The sequence below is a fragment of the Melanostigma gelatinosum genome (genome assembly GCF_949748355.1).
Source record: "Melanostigma gelatinosum genome assembly, chromosome: 13".
Classification (NCBI taxonomy): Eukaryota; Metazoa; Chordata; class Actinopteri; order Perciformes; family Zoarcidae; genus Melanostigma; species Melanostigma gelatinosum.
In genome coordinates, this window is record NC_136646.1 from 21,052,761 (window position 1) to 21,070,059 (window position 17,299).

At 46.2% G+C, this 17,299-nt stretch overlaps 1 protein-coding gene across 4 annotated transcripts; it reads left to right on the plus strand.

The window, feature by feature from the left end:
- The first annotated feature begins 206 nt into the window (after nt 1-206).
- kank2 (KN motif and ankyrin repeat domains 2) lies at nt 207-15,883 on the plus strand. 4 transcript variants are annotated; one of them, XM_079281173.1, is made up of 13 exons: nt 207-289; nt 6,020-6,095; nt 9,329-9,407; nt 9,662-11,017; nt 11,210-11,419; nt 11,500-11,608; nt 11,724-12,302; nt 12,385-12,472; nt 12,972-13,191; nt 13,387-13,529; nt 13,751-13,951; nt 14,062-14,160; nt 14,479-15,883. In XM_079281173.1, exons 3-13 carry the CDS (start codon nt 9,371-9,373, stop codon nt 14,533-14,535), a joined length of 3,099 nt encoding a protein of 1,032 aa, XP_079137299.1. In that variant the 5' UTR covers nt 207-289; nt 6,020-6,095; nt 9,329-9,370; the 3' UTR covers nt 14,536-15,883. The 4 variants fall into 4 exon arrangements, with proteins under 4 accessions (XP_079137299.1, XP_079137302.1, XP_079137301.1 ...); XM_079281176.1 differs by lacking the exon at nt 207-289 and adding an exon at nt 1,201-1,290; XM_079281175.1 differs by lacking the exon at nt 207-289 and adding an exon at nt 1,299-1,325.
- The last annotated feature ends 1,416 nt before the right edge of the window (nt 15,884-17,299 follow it).

Below are 17,299 nucleotides of genomic sequence, written 5' to 3' on the forward strand. Positions count from 1 at the left end.
GTCATGATGGAAAGTAAGCACATTTATTAATGAACTGTATTCATTTTGGATTTCCTTGAAGGTCCTGTTCTTGTACAGGTGCATGAAGAAGCTTGGCTCCTCGGAGCTAAATGAAAGCTCTGTGAGATGATGGAGGCAGAGTGGGAGCTCCCTGATTGGCCTCGTGGTCGCTGGCCCTTTAAGAGGAGGTGTGGGGGGGGGGGTGGGCTCGGAGCATCTTGGCTGCGGTGTTTTTGTCTCCGTCAGTGAGCGCTCCTCCTGGGCCGCTGAAAGGATATCCAGAGAGCAGGTAAGAACCGCTAATAACTTACGATTCCTCCGTTTGAAAACTGTGTGTGTCTCTTTGTCAGACTGTTATCTTAAAGCGCTGCAGACGAGCCGCCTTCTTGAGAGTGTGACTTCTTTTGTGAAGCGTCGGTCCTCCCCATTCCCCGGTTTTCTCTCTCTCCGAAGTAACGTACGGGTCCTTTATCCCCCAAAACCAACCCCGCTTCAGTAATACTCATATTAATACTCGCTCCTCAGAATTATTAGATTTCCTGATGTCACACGCGTGTTTCTTTACCTTTAGAAGAATGCTGAACAGTCTGGTCGCTCCTCCTCCGGCGCGTGCCTTTTTGTTCAGAGCATCATTGGAGGCTTTGCGCGGCGGCGAGAAGCGCCGTTAACATAACATCTATATTGTTATGATCATCATAATAATATTCATATATGAACTATGAGTGAATCTGTCAAACGGAAACGTGAGTTTTCGGTGACATTTTATTTATTTGGGTCTGATAATTATAATATAAATGTTTATTAATAAAGCATTTTCTATATAAAATGGTTTAGATTCCATGTTCAGTCGGTGTCAGAGAGGGGATTTTGCCGCGCGACCTTAACTTTTGTTGCATTGATTAAAGAGTTGCAATGTTGTAGCGAGCTTACAGTATACTGTAGGTTGCATTGCCAAACCCCCCCCCCCCTTCCCAGTCAGTTAAGAACGAGCAACACATTTGGGTGTTTGTTTCTGTCTGCCCTTCATTATGAAACGTTCCCCTCGTGCCTTACACGTGATCTGTTGCAACAATTTAACCATTTTCTCATTGTTATTTCTTTCTCAAATGAAAAGCTCAGTAAAGACTCGGGGGAGAGGGTGGGTCCGTGCATTCTGCAAGTTTCCATTACTTCCAGATGTTCGTCAGCGTTTCGTTGCCGCCTCTTGGTCTCAAATTTGCTCTTCTCGCCGCCTGTAGCCGGTCAGTCCACACCACCGACGAGTTTCTATCCTCAGAAGATGGATTAGAGGTGATGGAGTTGTATGTCCGCTGGACAGGAGGAGGGTAAACCAATTTAAAAGTCTATTATCCAAACGTGTGCCTTTCAGAAGCTATTATAGGCTCTAAGCGGAGTGATTTCCTTGAATGAACTAATACGTCGGGTCTTAATAGGCATACATGAAGATGTTCCCCCTGAATATGTAATTGTTTTGTGTTAATATGGAGGCTTGTTACTTTAACAATGAACTTCATGTCTCGTGTGTGGTACACTCACCAGTAAACACATGAGATGTTGTGATGATTCGGGTCATGCGTTGGCAGGATGTGGGGGTGTAGTCATCAGCCTGTTACACTGTTTCATACATACAATACACCACTGTCCTGCTCCTGTAATGGGCTGCTGGATGTATGAAATCACCTCCCAGCGGACAGCCAAATATCGTAGCAGCTGCAAAGGCAGTCAGATGGGTTGTGTGCTGTCATTCATGGCGTCACCGGCCTGTGCCCCCAATATACATTCTAATATTTACTTTTCTGTGGGATTAGTTGTAGCCAGGTGTACCTAATGAAGAGGCAATAGAATATTTCCTTATTGTTTTAAGATCTAGCGCGTGCAATAATAGTGGAAACCCATCAGAGACCCCATGGGAGTCCCTCACACCGCAGTTTGGGATTCTCTGGTCACGTTTGGAGTTTCCTTCAGAAGTTTTTTTTTTTCTTTTTTCTTTTTTCACCGAGCTGGAATGTGATTGTCTCATTACAGCTTTTGGACCCAGGGGTGCAGTCGAGGAATGCAGGGTTATAAAGCCCATTTGCACGCTGGGCCACACGCCGGGCATTTAAATAGTTTAGTGACGCTATAATGAAATTACACCCTGAAACCTGCGAGAGATTGTCTGTCACTGTCTATACGGCCCACCACTGATAAACAACGCTGGACAGTTTTACTGCATGATGGATGAACTGTTCTGTTCAAAGAATACACAACATTAATGATCATTGCCATCTCTGAAATAGATCAAGTTAGCGATATAAAGATCGATAATGTTGTTAAAAGGTCTTTTCAGAACCGTTTATTTCTAAGGTATGTTGCACATACAAGGAATTTGACATGGCAGGTGGTGCACAACATTAAACAATCAACAATAATATCGATATAGAGGTAATTGGTTTCAAATATTGTGATATTTTATTTTCTCCATATCGCCCAGCCCCGTTAGAAACCCAAACGGCCTGTTCTTCATGTTGTTCACCCTCAAAGCAGCCTGCAGCTTGTTTTTCTTTGTGTTCTGATGATCAAACCCAAAGTTCTTAGTCGTATTCGAGGTTGATGAGTGTAAAGTGATTGGTCAAGACAGAGAGGGTTAATGCTCCTACTTAACGTTGTTGATTGGGGCAGCCAGCGATGTTTTCAGTGAACATATGGTCTAATCTGGCTTTTGAGGTACTAAGGACTGTGATTATCTGCCTAAATAATCGCACTTCATCTCCTTTCAATACACTAATCACTCAGAAAAGCAAGATGGACTTTTCTGTCCAGTAAAGCTCACACACACACTTGTTGGAATAGTCAGTGTGGTGGATGTTTTCTTGGCCTGTTTTATTGTCTTTATGTCCGCAGTCTTTAGTTCAACAGCTCTCACTGAATCAGGAAGTAATTGATTAGATCCCTGAGAGGGAACCTCTTAAGTTCAGCGCCGCTGCAGCGAGGTTACTTCCTCCGCTCGGTGCCACAACACACGCTGACCTGCGCTTTTAACCCCGGCCCTGCTGTGACCGGCTCCCCACCGCCCGTCTCACTGCCATCTGGACTTCGTCTTCCTCCCCTCCATACCCCACAGTTCTCTCTGCTCGCCGTCATTCTTAATCCCCACCTCCACAACTGCACAGGAATTTTCTCCTAAATTTTCTCCCTTTTTTTTGTCTTCTTTCCCGATGCCGCTCCTTGCCGCTCAGCCCCACCCTTGCTCAGTTTCCTGTTGGAGGTCAGCACAATGACCAATCGCAGACCGGCGGGTGTTTACTCTGCTCCTGATCCAGGAGTAATGGGAGCTGGTCGGCTCCTCCTCTTGGCCGTACTCGAGCCAGACTGCTCAGCCCAGCGCCGTCTGCTCCTCCATACCGCCACTCCTTAATGTAAAAAACAGGGCAGAGCGTCCTGGAGGGGACGTCCCACTGGATTATGATTTCACTGTCCTGAGTTTTAACTCCAAATTAGTCAAAAACCACTCAGCGGCGCAGGCACACACTGTGTTGATATAAGATCATCTGGCCTCGGTTCACGTGGTGAAGTCGTCTGTCATGCAGTGACGTACGCCGTTCGGACACATTTCGCTTGGTGACAAACGACCACGTTTAGCACTCTGAAACTGTTCGGGGGAGAGATTTGTTGTAATGTTTTCTGATTTATTATTCATGAAGGACCATTTGGCTGAATGAAGCCATCTGTGCTGCAGAGCGAAGAGGAGGACAAAGAAGTCTTAGTAGATTGATCAACAGCCGTGTCTCCCGTTGTGATCTTTATGCAGCATTTGAAACTCTTCCCCTTGTCTGTATTGAGGTCTCTGCGGCTTGTTACTCTGAAGGGAAAACCTCTGAATAACATTCGGCTTCATTTGGTGAGACAAAGTGCAGCTTCTCGTAGGGTTTCTCTATTGTCGGGATATTTTTAGGGGAGGAATGCACAAATGATGGTAATCTTCTAGGCGGAGCCTTTTAAGATTATGAGGAAAGGTCCTTTTAAACTGTATAAAGTCATTGTGAGAAGTTCTCTCAGCCTATGTGATCGTTCAGCAGCAGTGATTCATACTGGTGGTGTTCAAATCAGAGAACAGTCTTCTCATTCGAGAACTTTCCATCTGAAACTCTCAGCAGCAGTTCTTCCCCCCTCCTCCTGCAGTTTTGCCTTTCTTTTCCTCACATTCCCACTCTTTCTTTCTCTCCCACCCTCGCTCACACACCGCACTGCTCTCTTCTGCTTTCTCTTTCTTTCTTACCCCTTCTCCTGTTTTTCCTTTCTTTCCCGTTTACGCTCTCCTCCCCTTGTTACTCTTTCTCCTGGGCTGGGAGGAAGTGACTGGGTTGTTTCTGGATCCTTTGGGAATAGAAAGCTGGAGCTCCCTTTTCCTGTTACCCTTTCTTCATCAGACTTCAAACTGTTGCCAGATATCGTCTCAGTTTGGCAACATCGCTTTGCTTGGCTTGAAGAGAGGGGCAGTGGTCATCTGAGAGCCTTTCTAAGCTAAAGTGATATGAGAAAAAGGTGCATTTGTAATCTGTTGTCAAAACGTTGCTACTGTCAGATTCATCATGAAGAAGACAGACAAATTAAAAGCAGCTCCATCACTTGGCTTTCAGCGTGCCCTTACTAGAATACATCAACCTGAAAGCTACAGCTGTGTTTGTGGATCTGTGGGAGTCTTCAGGCCTCGGCCAGTGTTTTCGTCTGTGCTGTGTGGGAGTCGATGGGAGGTCAAGTTGTCTCCTGTAACGTTTGGTATTTGTCTTACACAAGTATTTTCCAACCACACAGTTGTCTTGCTTTAATCCTTTGAGAGCAGCTTTTGGCATTGATATATAAGTTTCTATAATCGGGTAGGGATGCATTCATAATATTGTGTCGTACACAATTAGCAGCACAGATTGTCGGATGTTTTTTGGAGCCTCGGGCACCTCTAGATATCAATCACTCAGTCCTTCTATTTCCCGTCTGTCAGTGTGTGGGTCCATCACAGCGCTTCATCAACTGTTTGTTTCCTCACCACACACTCGTCCACACACCCTTTCTCTCTCGCTCTCTCTGAGATGCCCCTCTTTGCTTTCTATTAGAACCAGCTGTGGAACTAGGGGCTGAATGAATGGCTCTTTGTGATTTGGCTGTCGTTCCAGTCTAAAAGGTCTGTCCCCCCCCCCCCCCCCCCCCCTGCCCCTCCACCCTCGGTGGTATTTGCATGACCACAATGTGAAACAATGCGCTGAACAACACGTCTCGTTATGAAATTATGCAATGGTCACCCATCGGTGTTTTTTAGGCAAAAAGTCGACCGCTCTTCCACAGCAGCATGACTCTGAGCAGCCGGAGCAGAATGTATGAGAATCAGCAGACGCAGTCACGCAGCTTATCTGATCGACATGCAATGCAGCGGTTACAGCGCAAGCTTCACGTCTGTGTTGTCCATGAAGGGAACGCATTAGAAGGCTCATGAAGTCATCAGTCTGGCTTTAAGGTGATCTGTTCCCACAAAAAAACTGGAGGGTGTGTGTGCGCGCCTGTGGATTTGGGGGTGTGAGTCACAGAGGCAAGAAAACAGAAAACATTGCCCAATCACATGGCAGGGAGGATCCCGGCCTTGAATTGATTAGAGGGCCTTGTATTGGAGAGAGGAATGAGGCGGAGGGGAAGTGTTGGGAGAGCAGCTATATGCATGGGTCAGGCTGCAGCACAAGGAGACGGTGATTGGCATTTCATGGGGGTACATTGTCCACATCTGGCTCATCACTCAAAACCTCTGGAATGTTTTAGAATGTTTTTTTCTGTGTTTACAGTCTGGCGGTGGCCTCTCTTTTGAAACCCGTCTGTTTTTATCTCTGTGTCAACAGAGATAAAAACACCTTTTGACATGTTTACCTGATGTCTTCTGCTGGACTACTTATCCGGATATCTCCTTTTATTTTCCTGTGATCTGGGCTACAAACTGCTACTATCAAAAACGGTGACGGCCAACGTTCAAGTTTCCTTTTATTCTGGTTTCCCACAGGTGCTGACTGTAAGAGTGCAAGAGAAGGAAGGGAGAGCAAGGAGCCTGGGGAGGAGAGATCCCGTCCTTGCGGCTGGTATGAAGCGGAAAATAAATCCCTCTTCCTCCTTTTCCAAATTCACAAACCATTCCCAAGCTTGAGCAGAATAGTAATCGCCAAACGCTCAGAGAGTCGGTAAGGCAGTGGAAAAAAAGATCTGCTCTGGGTGGTGGGAAGAGCGGTATTTCAGACTGCGCAACACTGAGGTCTAATCCTTTGTATTGGCAATAATAAGAAGGTGACTCAATGAATGGGAGCAATGAGTTTGATAAACTTGAGAGCGCTGACCTCAAAATGAGGCCTGGCATCTTGAATTACTCTTCAGGGTGGTCTCAATCCAATGATTTACTCGAGGCACAATAATCTATAAACATGCTGTAAGTCAAGCAGAATGTGTGATTGGGAGAGCACAAATCAGCGTTTTGTAGTAGTTGCTGAGACGTCAAAGACGCTACACTACAGTATATTGCAGTTATTCTCGTGACAGCTTACAGGACATACCACAGATGTGTAATTTGTGCTGGGTGACCTGCATCTTATCCCCCCGGGGCTGTCTTAATCTTAATAGCAGGGGATGGAGGGAGTAGAACTTCCGTTAGTGTGGTGTGCAGCTGTATGTGGCGGTAAAGGGGGGGGGGGGTTGTGATGGGGGCAAATGCGTTTGTCCTGGATGAAGCTGGCCAGAGAGAGTCGCCTGAAGAATGGCAGGGTGACGATGAGGAAGGCGCACACTGGTTTCTGTTCAGATGTCATCTCAAAGGAACTCTGTTTGTGAGCCGAGAGAGAGAGAGAGAGAGAGAGAGAGAGAGAGAGAGAGAGAGAGAGAGAGAGAGAGAGGGAGGAAGGTCAACCACTCCTCCCCAGACACACATGCTGACACATCTGAATCACCCAATGAGCCACTGTTGGAGAAGCAGATGTGGGGGTTTGGTGGAGTGGGCGTTTTGAGGGGGTGATGTGGGACGAATGGCACCCGGAGAAGCAATAAGCCGAGAGAGACATTTTGAAGCAGTTCTCGTGTGAATGTGATTTGTAGAAAACTGCATTCAAAGGGAACGGCAGCAGACGAGCGGTCTCGTCTCCTGGGCCGGGATGTTTGGTTGCCTAACTGCAGATCCTAATTATATCTCATCAACTGTCCCCTGTCAGCACCGTCCTCCACACACACACACACACACACATACACACTCTCTCACACTCACATAGACATGCTCGCTCACTCTCAGCCACTCCCCTTCTCTCTGTCCTGTTCTCACTTTCTCACACATGTAGGCATACCCAGACCGCACTGTACAACACGAAGCACGCGATCAATCTAACGCTTTCATGCCATGCTGGAGATAAACAGACGCTCGCACTGCCTCGCCTCCATGCCTATAATTCTTAGTTTTTAACATAACATATCTTTTAGATCCATGCAGTGCTCCCCATCTTCTTTCTTTCTCTAAAACTTTAATGTAAGGAAGTCTTAAAGTTAGTGTCGGACATCTGATAAATTCCTCTGTCAGCAAAAATATAGTTTGCTTAGTGTCAGTGCCCTATAAAGTTGACAGTGTAATCTTTTCCGAGGACTTTTCATTCTGTCAGTGGTGGAATGGGTCTGTACGTGCATGCCTCACAGTGTGTGCAGTAATCTTGGTACTAGGGGCGATGAAGGGGCACCGATAAGGGGACTCGCACCAGGACATTAAACTGGCTGCAGGACTTCAAAAATACCAAGTCAATTCAGTCAGTGTTTCCAAGCGGCCTACTTTTCACAAACGAGCAAAGCAGTGGCGAGGGTCACAAGGCAGCACCAGAGAGATCCGAGCCCCTTGAAGTCTAAAGTAATACGAGGGTGTTCAGCTGGGCAATGCTTTGGATGGCTTTAACATTACATCCTCAATTCCCACAAAGTGATGACCTAGAAAGTTAATCTTTTACAAGCAGACACAAACTCACAGGCATTGGCATTGTGAGCTCTGTGTCATTGCCGGCACTTTGTTATTCTCTGTGGGAGTAAAGAGTCTTTAGTTGATACGATTCACAGTGCATTACTACCCCTGATGGGAAAATGTATTGGAGTTCTCAGCAAGTCACGATGCTTTCTGTGTCGAAGTACTGAGCGGGTGAATGAGGGAAACTGTTGACCAGCTGAAACCTCCTGATTGTCAGCTGATGTGAAGTGAGGGGGGGGAAAGCACCGGAAAAACACAAAAAGAAGAGAAATAAGAGAAGACACAGAAGGGGAAGATGTGGAGAAAGTGAAGGGGAGAAAGAGAGAGAGTATCTGTAAACCCTGAATTGAGAGGCGAAGTTAGTGTGCGCTGATGATTCCTAATAAGGTTGTAACTGGCAGTCTGAAACCTCTGTCTTAGATTTAGCTGCCAGGAAACTTTCCTCTGTAACTCCTCTTCTCTGAACGCTCGGAACAGAAACAAACACACAATCGACTGTGACCCGCTATGCTCCCCAAGACGAACAGATACAATTAGAAAGGGAGGCAGGAGGGTGATGTGGTGCAAGAAACCCTTCTGACCATTACGCAAAAATAAAAATACGGTTAAAAGAACAATCATTTAAAAGAATGCAAACCAAAAGTAATGGAGGACTCACATCTACCGTAGTCCATATGCCTTTTTATGGTAAACATTTTGACTCGTCACAGGTGTAAATAATATGATGAACGATAGCTGATTTCAGGGTCCTGGTGCAGTGCATGCTGGCTCACTGTCCCTCTCACTGGAGCACTCGAATGGCACAGAGCCATCGTCAGTGTTACTCACACCTGAGCTTCTCCTGCTATGACGAGTCAAAGTGTCTGCTGTGAGAAAAGGCTTATTCATCAGATGTCCGTCGCAACACTGTCACGTTTCTGTTGGGCAGACACAATCATGTACGAGTGTTCTCCTCCGTGTCGCTATTTCTGCAAGAACAGCATATCTTGTTCGTTTTAAAGGGGACAGCTCATTTTCCAGTGCCAACCCACGAACTGTAAAATAAGACAACCCAGTCAGTTTGGGGTTTTGTTTTCCCTCCTCGGAGTTGCGTCCTGGACAACATCCCCCAATAACAGCGTGTTATCTCCCTACGTCCCTCCGCATGTCGATGACCGGTTGTGATCGACCTGTAATACATTTTTTATTTGTCTTCTCATTTATGTACTCTTATTGTAACCTGATGAAGGTCTATGAACCGAAACATATTTATTAAATATCTCTGAATGGAAGTCTAGTTGTTCCATATTGTTTAATCATTAATGAACTCAACCCGTGTCTCTCTCTCCACAGGTGAGAGTTGGTGACTGTTTGAAAAGCAGCCACAGGCTCATTATGGCTCAGGTGCTGCATATGGACCCCGGCTTCCCAGGTGCAGCTTCTGTTTATTTTTACGAATATTTCTCCAAAAATTAAGTTATTTTTAGATTATTACTTATTTTGTAAAGATTTAAACTGTCAGACACTTATAAGGTCAGGTTATAGGAACTTTGCCTAATTTGCTGATTGTTTCAGAGTACATATGTAAATACACAGCAGCCCAAAGTTAATGCTGTTATCTAAAGTCTGAGCCCAAGATTAGACGCAGATTTCCGTTTGTTTAAAGTTGATTTCCTTCCCCCTCAGGGAAACTCAACCCGCCTGCTCCCCCCTCGCTGCACGGCAAAGAACAGGAGGCGCCCTACTCAGTGGAGACCCCCTATGGCTACCGTCTGGACCTGGACTTCCTCAAATATGTTAACGACATAGAGAAGGGAAACACTATCAAGAAGGTACCCATCCAACGCCGGCCACGCTATGGCTCCCTGCCCCGTGGCTATGGCTACACCGGCTCCTGGTGGACCTCCACCGAGTCTCTGTGCTCCAACACCAGCATGGACAGCCGACACTCCTCCTACTCATACTGCGCCCCAGGCTACCACACGACGCAGAGGCCCAGCTTCAGCAGTGCCCGGGTGGAGAAGACCCTGTTGGATGCACGCAGGAAGCTGGAGGAGGAGAAAGAGGGGCGGAGATACTCCAACCTGGGCAGCATGCACAGCAGCATGGCAGGCTCTAACACCTCGCTCAGCAGTGCACACAGCTTCAACCGAGCCCATGGTGGAGGCGGCTCCTACACCCCATTGAGTTCTGGCCTGTCCACGCCAGTGACCCCGACTCCAGCCCACCTGCAGCACGTCAGGGAGCAGATGGCCACGGCCCTCAGGAAGATAAGGGAGCTCGAGGAGCAGGTGAAGACCATCCCTGTGCTGCAGGTCAAAATCTCTGTGCTTCAGGAGGAGAAACGCCAGCTCAGCGTCCAACTGAAGAGCCAGAAGTTCTTGGGTCATAGTCTGAGTTTCAACCGAGGTCGTCCCAGAGGCGAGCTCTACATCGACATCCCTGAAGAAGAGGTGATAACCGGGGCAAAGAGCAGCAACAAGCCACTGTCCCCCACCACACCCAACGGCTCCAAGCTTCAGGATTCTGGGTGTGAGATTGAGGACACGGTCATTGTTGGTGGAGTGCGACCGGATGCAAAGCGGGAAGTGCGCACCATCGGAGTGGGTCCAGAGGCCTCGAGGGGCAGTCGTCACGTGGGAGTCGGTGTTCGGGAGGAAGATCTGGGGCTGCTGCCAGAGACAAAGGCTCTGAGGAATCAAGTGGGTCAGCTTGAGGGCCAGCTAAAGAGGACTGTGCAGGAGCTGCAGGATGCGCAGCAGCAGGCTGCAGCGGTCCAGAAGGCCCCTCAGGCAGAGCATCCAGTCATGGCTACCAGCGTCGGGTGGCAGGAGCCAGAAGGCTGCAGCCTGCACACTCTGGTCAGCTTCACACAGCTGCCCCAACAGAGGGAACAGAGGACTGTGGGAATCCAGGTGTACACAGTCGAGCAGCCCACCGTGGTGGAGGTGGGCACACTGCTCCGAGCGGAGATCTGCAGCTCCCCCTGCCTTCAGCAAGCGGGTGGACTCATGGAGGGCCACCACAGAGGACAAGCTGAAGGTGTCTGGCACTAACATTTAAGATTATAAGACAGGATTCATTGCATTGCCATTGGATTGCATTAGAATAAGTTATAAATTAGTATAAGTGCAACCAGTAAGCTAACAAATGTCTTTTCTTCTGATTGTATTCCTCCATAAGATATTTGATGAGTTAAGGCTGAAAAGTTGAAGTCTTATTTCTGTCTCACAGATGCTCCAGTTGAGCTGCCGATTGCCGTCAGCTCCAAGCAGGTGCGCGATGTCCTAAAGAGCGAGTTGTCCACTTCGGTGCCGATAGCTAAACCCGCCGTTGCTGTAGGCACGTCTGGTAATCAGATCAGTTTGTTGCATTCAAGAGAAGAAGAGACAGTGGCGCAAACATCCCCAGAGGCTGTCCAGTCACAAGAAGGCCCCAAGACAGGTAACCGGACTGCACTCTGGTCGAAACACCCCTTAACTATCACGACCTTTGTTCTCACCACATCATGTTCCATTTTCCAGCCTCATCTCCCCAGTCTTCTCTGAGGTCCATTATGAAGCGGAAAGCCGAAGGTGAACCAGGATCTCCCTCTACAAAGAAGAACCTCCAGTTCATTGGAGTCAATGGCGGGTAAGTTTTAAACATTTTCACCACTCACCCACTGAACCAGAGTACTTGGCCAAAGGTATAATGGTGTCAGTTGTGGTGGAGCTGTTTGACAGGGAAACGTGTTCTTGACTTGCAGCTACGAGTCCACATCATCAGACGACAGCAGCAGCGAGAGCTCGGATGAGGGGAGTGACTCCAGCGAATATCATGAAGCCAGAGAAAAACTGCCGGACTCAGCGGCACAGCAACAGAAAACAACCCACAGCCAGGCTCTCCAGCCGCCAGAAAGCAACAGTGTACCTCAACAGACTGCCGTCAAGCCGCCAGCCGAGTCGCACCAGAGTCCCAATCAATCTGCAGCTGGAGACACAAAACTGCCAGACAAAGCCCTCCAGTCACCAGCAACAGACACTGCCTCCGACTCCTCTCCAGGTCCTCCATGTCCAGCAAACGAAGCTGCCGCTCACGAGACTGTCGACCGGCCATCGCAAAAGCACACAGTCACCCAGGAGATCACCTCCACATCATCAAGCACTGAATCCACTCCTGAACAAAGCTGCTCTTCATCGCTGTGTGTCACCAAAACCACTGAGATTACCACGCAGCAGTTCACCGTCCAATCAGACACAACCGCCCTCTCCAGCCAATCGGAGCCGACGCCAGCAGCTGAAAGCCTTACGAAGGACACTGCCACCGCACCAGCCAAGCAAGTCAGGTAAACATGCACATGGTTAAGAAACGGACCGATGTAATGATACGAGCATTCGTGACTGATGTTGTCTCCTCGTCTGTCTCAGACTGGACCTGAGTGACAGCCTGATGTCAACTCTTCACGCCCTGCAGAAAGCCCTGGGGCAACCCAACGCCTTCAGCCAGCAAGGAGCAGTGAGTGTTCATTTACTTCACTTCATTCGACCAAGATAATCCACTCAGCATCGATACCGCTTTCCAGCAGATCCAGTAGTGTCCTTTTGATTGATTTATTTCAAATGTTCAATCATTCATAAAACATCATGAACTCTGTCCTGACTCTTTAAAAAGAAGAATGTTTTTGACCATGAGATTTTAAACTAGAGGTTATAGGTTTCTTTTAATATAAGATTGCTAAATGTTTGAATTAGTTAAGGATACATAAGCTTTTGTCATACAAAAAGAGAGAAAAGGATTTGCTGTGTTGAGCTTTTAGGTTTAATTATACAGTACATGAAGAGCATACAACACGTTTCCTGTGTGTTTCTCCAGAGGTTTAGTTTCCAACAAACCCTTTCCTTATATTTGATTTTGACAGGCTCATCATGGTTGGTCTGTGTGCCTGTCATCTCTGCTTTTTTTCTGTCAAGTGTGCATGTGTCTCAAATCGTCCTCATTGTGTGTGTGACCTCAGAGGGCAGCCTACACCACCGTGCTGCAGGAGTGGCTGCGCGTGTCCTGTCACAAAGCAGCGGACACGGCTGTCGTCGAGGCCTATATGAAGACCTTCGCCTCAGTCTCCCCTCAGCTGCTGGAGTTTGTGATCAACATGGCAGACGGCAACGGGAATACAGCGCTTCACTACACCGTCTCCCACTCCAACTTCCCCGTGGTGAAACGGCTGCTGGACACTGGTGTGTGTGTGTGTTTATATAAGTGTGTGGGATTTTGGGTGTGCGTGAGAAAAAAGTAAAAGCGAGACAAGATAAGGTTGATTTTAAGTGTAGATGTGGCTGATATGGGCTTGAAACATTCCCGTCTCCAACACGTCATACATCCCTGTCATTGTTTGTGCTGCTGTCTCACTGATTGCCCTATTTACCTGACAGGCCTGTGTAATGCTGACAAGCAGAACAAGGCGGGCTACACGGCCATCATGCTGACAGCGCTGGCCGCCTTCCACTCTGACAACGACCTCCAGACCGTCCTACAGCTGCTGCGCACCGGGGACGTCAACGCCAAGGCCAGCCAGGTGCGCCCTCTACTGCTCCTTAGCTTTCACTGCACCTCCGCAAACAACCAAACCCATGTGACTTACAGAGCGTTTACATGTGCTCCTCAGTACTCTCCTCACTAATGTGTCTGATAAAACTGCAGCGTTTTAGTCACCAGGTGCAGCATGTAAAGAAATTGTTCTGAAATTAGATCCACACGTTGAAAATGAGTTTAAAGATGTTAAATGCGTGTTCGTAGGCTGGTCAGACTGCGCTGATGCTCGCGGTCAGCCACGGTCGAGGGGACATGGTGCGGGCGCTGCTGTCCTGTGGGGCACAGGTCAACATCCGTGATGACGACGGCTCCACGGCACTCATGTGTGCGTGTGAACACGGTCACGTGGACATTGTGCGTCAGCTACTGTCTGTGCCAGGCTGTGATGCGACTCTCACTGACAATGTAAGCATTTATTTCCTTTCCATCTTCGTTCTTCTGTCTCTTTTATTGTTTTTTTTTATTGACAAAACCTGCCCAGAAACATCTCACCTTCATCCCCTCGTTTCTTTCAGGACGGCAGCACAGCTCTGTCCATCGCCCTGGAGGCCAGCCAGAACGACATTGCAGTGCTTCTGTATGCTCACCTCAACTTTGCAAAGCCTCCTTCCCCTGTGAGTCCTTTGATAAACTGCTAACAAACACTTACTGTTGTCATAAGGGCATCCTTTTTAGAGAAACTATTTTACTCCAGCATTCAACAATCACACAGGGAGAAAACTCCCACAGAGGAAGAAGTTATTGACTGATTTGTCCACTTACGACAGCTGTGAGTGTAACCACACAGCTTGTTTTTTCTACTGCATGCAATACACGCCTCCCCTCTGTATAATCAGGTATCAGTAGTGTACTTGGTCCTAGATAAGGACATAAGTATGACATCAAAGTTTTCATCAATAATACCATGTTTTTTTTATTTTTAAATTTGTCAGGTGTTACCGAAGTCTCCTCTCTTGGGTTCCTCTCCTCCTGCCGGTGAAACCAAATGAAGCCTGCTCCAGCCAATCCACAGTAACTACTCATACTACAGCGTGATTTAAAAAAAAAAAATTTTAACGTTGTAACTACGGCAAACAATGAGTTTGTGTGTGTGCGTTTGTTTTCACCCTCCATAGTTTAAGTGCATTATAATGTGCAGATAATTACTACAGCTTGCACCATTGTTATCCGTTTCTTTTTCTACACTGTGTTCTTTTTTTTCTTTTTTTAAATCACAGTGGTGGTTGAAAACATGGATTTCTTGTGTGTTACAATCTGAAGAACTGAACATCTAGCGGCTGTTTAGACACCAGTCTCGTCATGCAGTGATCCAGTTATCAGCACTGGTTTTAGCGGCACTTACAAGTCCAAACTGTTCACTGAGTTTCATTGTAGGGTTCATTATAATACACGTTTTAGTTTTACTCCATATGAATGTCATGTTAGTTGCTTTATAGAGCGATGTGTTTTCATTGTAATGTGTACTATAGCATTGCCACAGTAGCATCATTATGTGTGTGACCATCACAGTCATCTGGAATAACAAAAGCCACTCATGGATAAGTGTCCTTGCACCAAGTAGGTCAATGGTGCTACAAAAAACTATCAATGTTTATACACGAGATTTATTAAGTCTGGAGTATTTTTGATATTGATTTTTTTCAAATTTTGAATTAATTCAGCACCTTCAAGGATCACATTTTTTTATTTCCCAAACAACGGTTTCCTTTTTAAATGAACCAGAGGACAGACATTTTTTCTAGAGGGCAACATTATTCTCTGAAGGCGACGGGACTGTGCTGTTTGTATTTTTGTACATGACGGTATTTGGGATGGTAGTCAGGAAAGATTAGAGTGTTTCTGTGTTTGTAATATTCTGTGCTTTTAAGATTTAACGAGACTTTGTTAAGAAATGACTGAAAGCACCGGTGTAGCCACCTCTCTGGTCATGCTGGTGAGATATGTCAGGGAACCAGGAAGTGTCTGATTGGGGTGCCGTATAAGATGTGAATATCAAAATAATATATGTCAATATAAACTGCTAGTTATTATGCCTAAAATCTAATTCCTCGAACAAAAGTGCATAGGCTATTGATGTCAAAATTTATATTACTTTTTAAAAACTCACAATTTTCAGATTCACTTTTGAGCAATTGAATTTTTATAAACTTTAGTTTTTTTAATTTAAGTATCTATCTTTTTATACATTTGGAACTTTTAAGCTCACGCCTACTTTATGTAATCGCACAGCTCTTTTCTTTTATGAAGGTTTATGTAAAATGCTAGACTGTGTTTCTCCTCTTCCAATTTGTGGATTTTGAAAAAAACAATGAATTAATAAATGTGGACCACACTGTTTCCATATCGTATTTATTCAATATTAATATTGTTTGCATGTCAGTTGCCATCAGTGTTTAGTCTGCACTAGCCATTCTGCTACGTCCTAGTTAGTTCTGTTATTTTTTTCTGCCCGTCTGTTTTATACAATATTGGTTTCGTTTTTTTTACAGACTTGAAGTAATTGATATCTAATTAGAAGTGCATGTGATGAAATGTCCACTGGAGAGCGCTCTAACACAGTTAAGTAAGTTCTTCAGTCTCCATCACAGAACACTGCTCTCTCATCTACAGGGTCCTAACTGTTGTGACCCTTTTTAGTTTACATGAATACTTCAATTTCATCAATCTCATTCCCAACAGCATAAAAAATGTGAGATGATGGTTTTTATTTGAAAACAAAATGACCTTAATATTTTTGGTAAACGATTAGGAATCTTTGTTCTGTGGTATTCAACACTCAGAGATGTAATTTATATACCATAACAAAACAAATGCTCCGTTCGTGGATGTTCAAACACTAACCTGTCACAAAAAGCCGGTCGACAGGAAGAGGCAATGCCTGAAGTGAGAGCACCAAGTGCAGGGGACTTGAACTGGGCTCCCGCCTGTACACATCAGGAAGCAGACCCTTTGATGTGGCTGGAGCTCTCACACAATTTGGCCCTTTTTCTTCATGTTCCTTGCAATTCATGTAAAATGTGTTTTGTACCCGCTCAATTCCAGTCTGAAATGTTTTCATGTCTGGGAATAAACTCAAATGAAGAGGTTTCTGGGAGAACAATGGGTCTGATGCAAAATCTCCAGGACCAGGGATCAAATGTGACCTCCTGCTTTCCTGCTGTAAGCCGTTCAGATTGGCTTTCTGTTTCAACTTGAAGGCCCATTTCTGGCTGTGAACAGCAACTATCTGTGTTTCAGACAATAATGCTGCACTGACGATACATACAAATCCCTTTTCTCGCTCAGTAGAAAAGTTGTCGTCTTCAGAGGCATGACTTTCAGGCCTTTCTGCTTTAATGGTTTTTCTAGTCCTTCAAAAACAACCTTCGAGTCCAACTAAGGGAACCAGTTCGGCCGTTTATCATGAAGAGGCAACACTCAACATTTGTATTGTTAGACAGCCGTGTTTCGGCTGGTGATCTTCATCACAGTCATCCGCCACAAGCAGAAACGAGTGAGTAACAATACTGAATATTACAAGTGCTGCTGGAGTTTTACCTCGTCAGACTTTTTCCCTTCTCTATCTACTTTGGAAGAAGGTGAAGTTCAGAAATCCGACTCTGCTTCTACAATCCTCACCACTTCACGGATGCTAACAAGCCGACCCTGGAACCCTTTTCAGGCGGCTCCTGTAAGAAAGTAAGTATGTCCTGCTTGGTTTGAGGCTTTAGCGCAGAAAGGACAACCTGAATCGAGGGTGTGAGACCATCAGTG

Coding starts and splice junctions, on each gene's coding strand:
- kank2 (XM_079281173.1), top strand. CDS start 9,371: ATGGCTCAGGTGCTGCATATGGACCCCGGCTTCCCAG. Junction 11,420..11,499: donor ACAAGAAGGCCCCAAGACAG/GTAACCGGACTG, acceptor TCCATTTTCCAG/CCTCATCTCCCCAGTCTTCT. Junction 11,609..11,723: donor TTCATTGGAGTCAATGGCGG/GTAAGTTTTAAA, acceptor CTTGACTTGCAG/CTACGAGTCCACATCATCAG.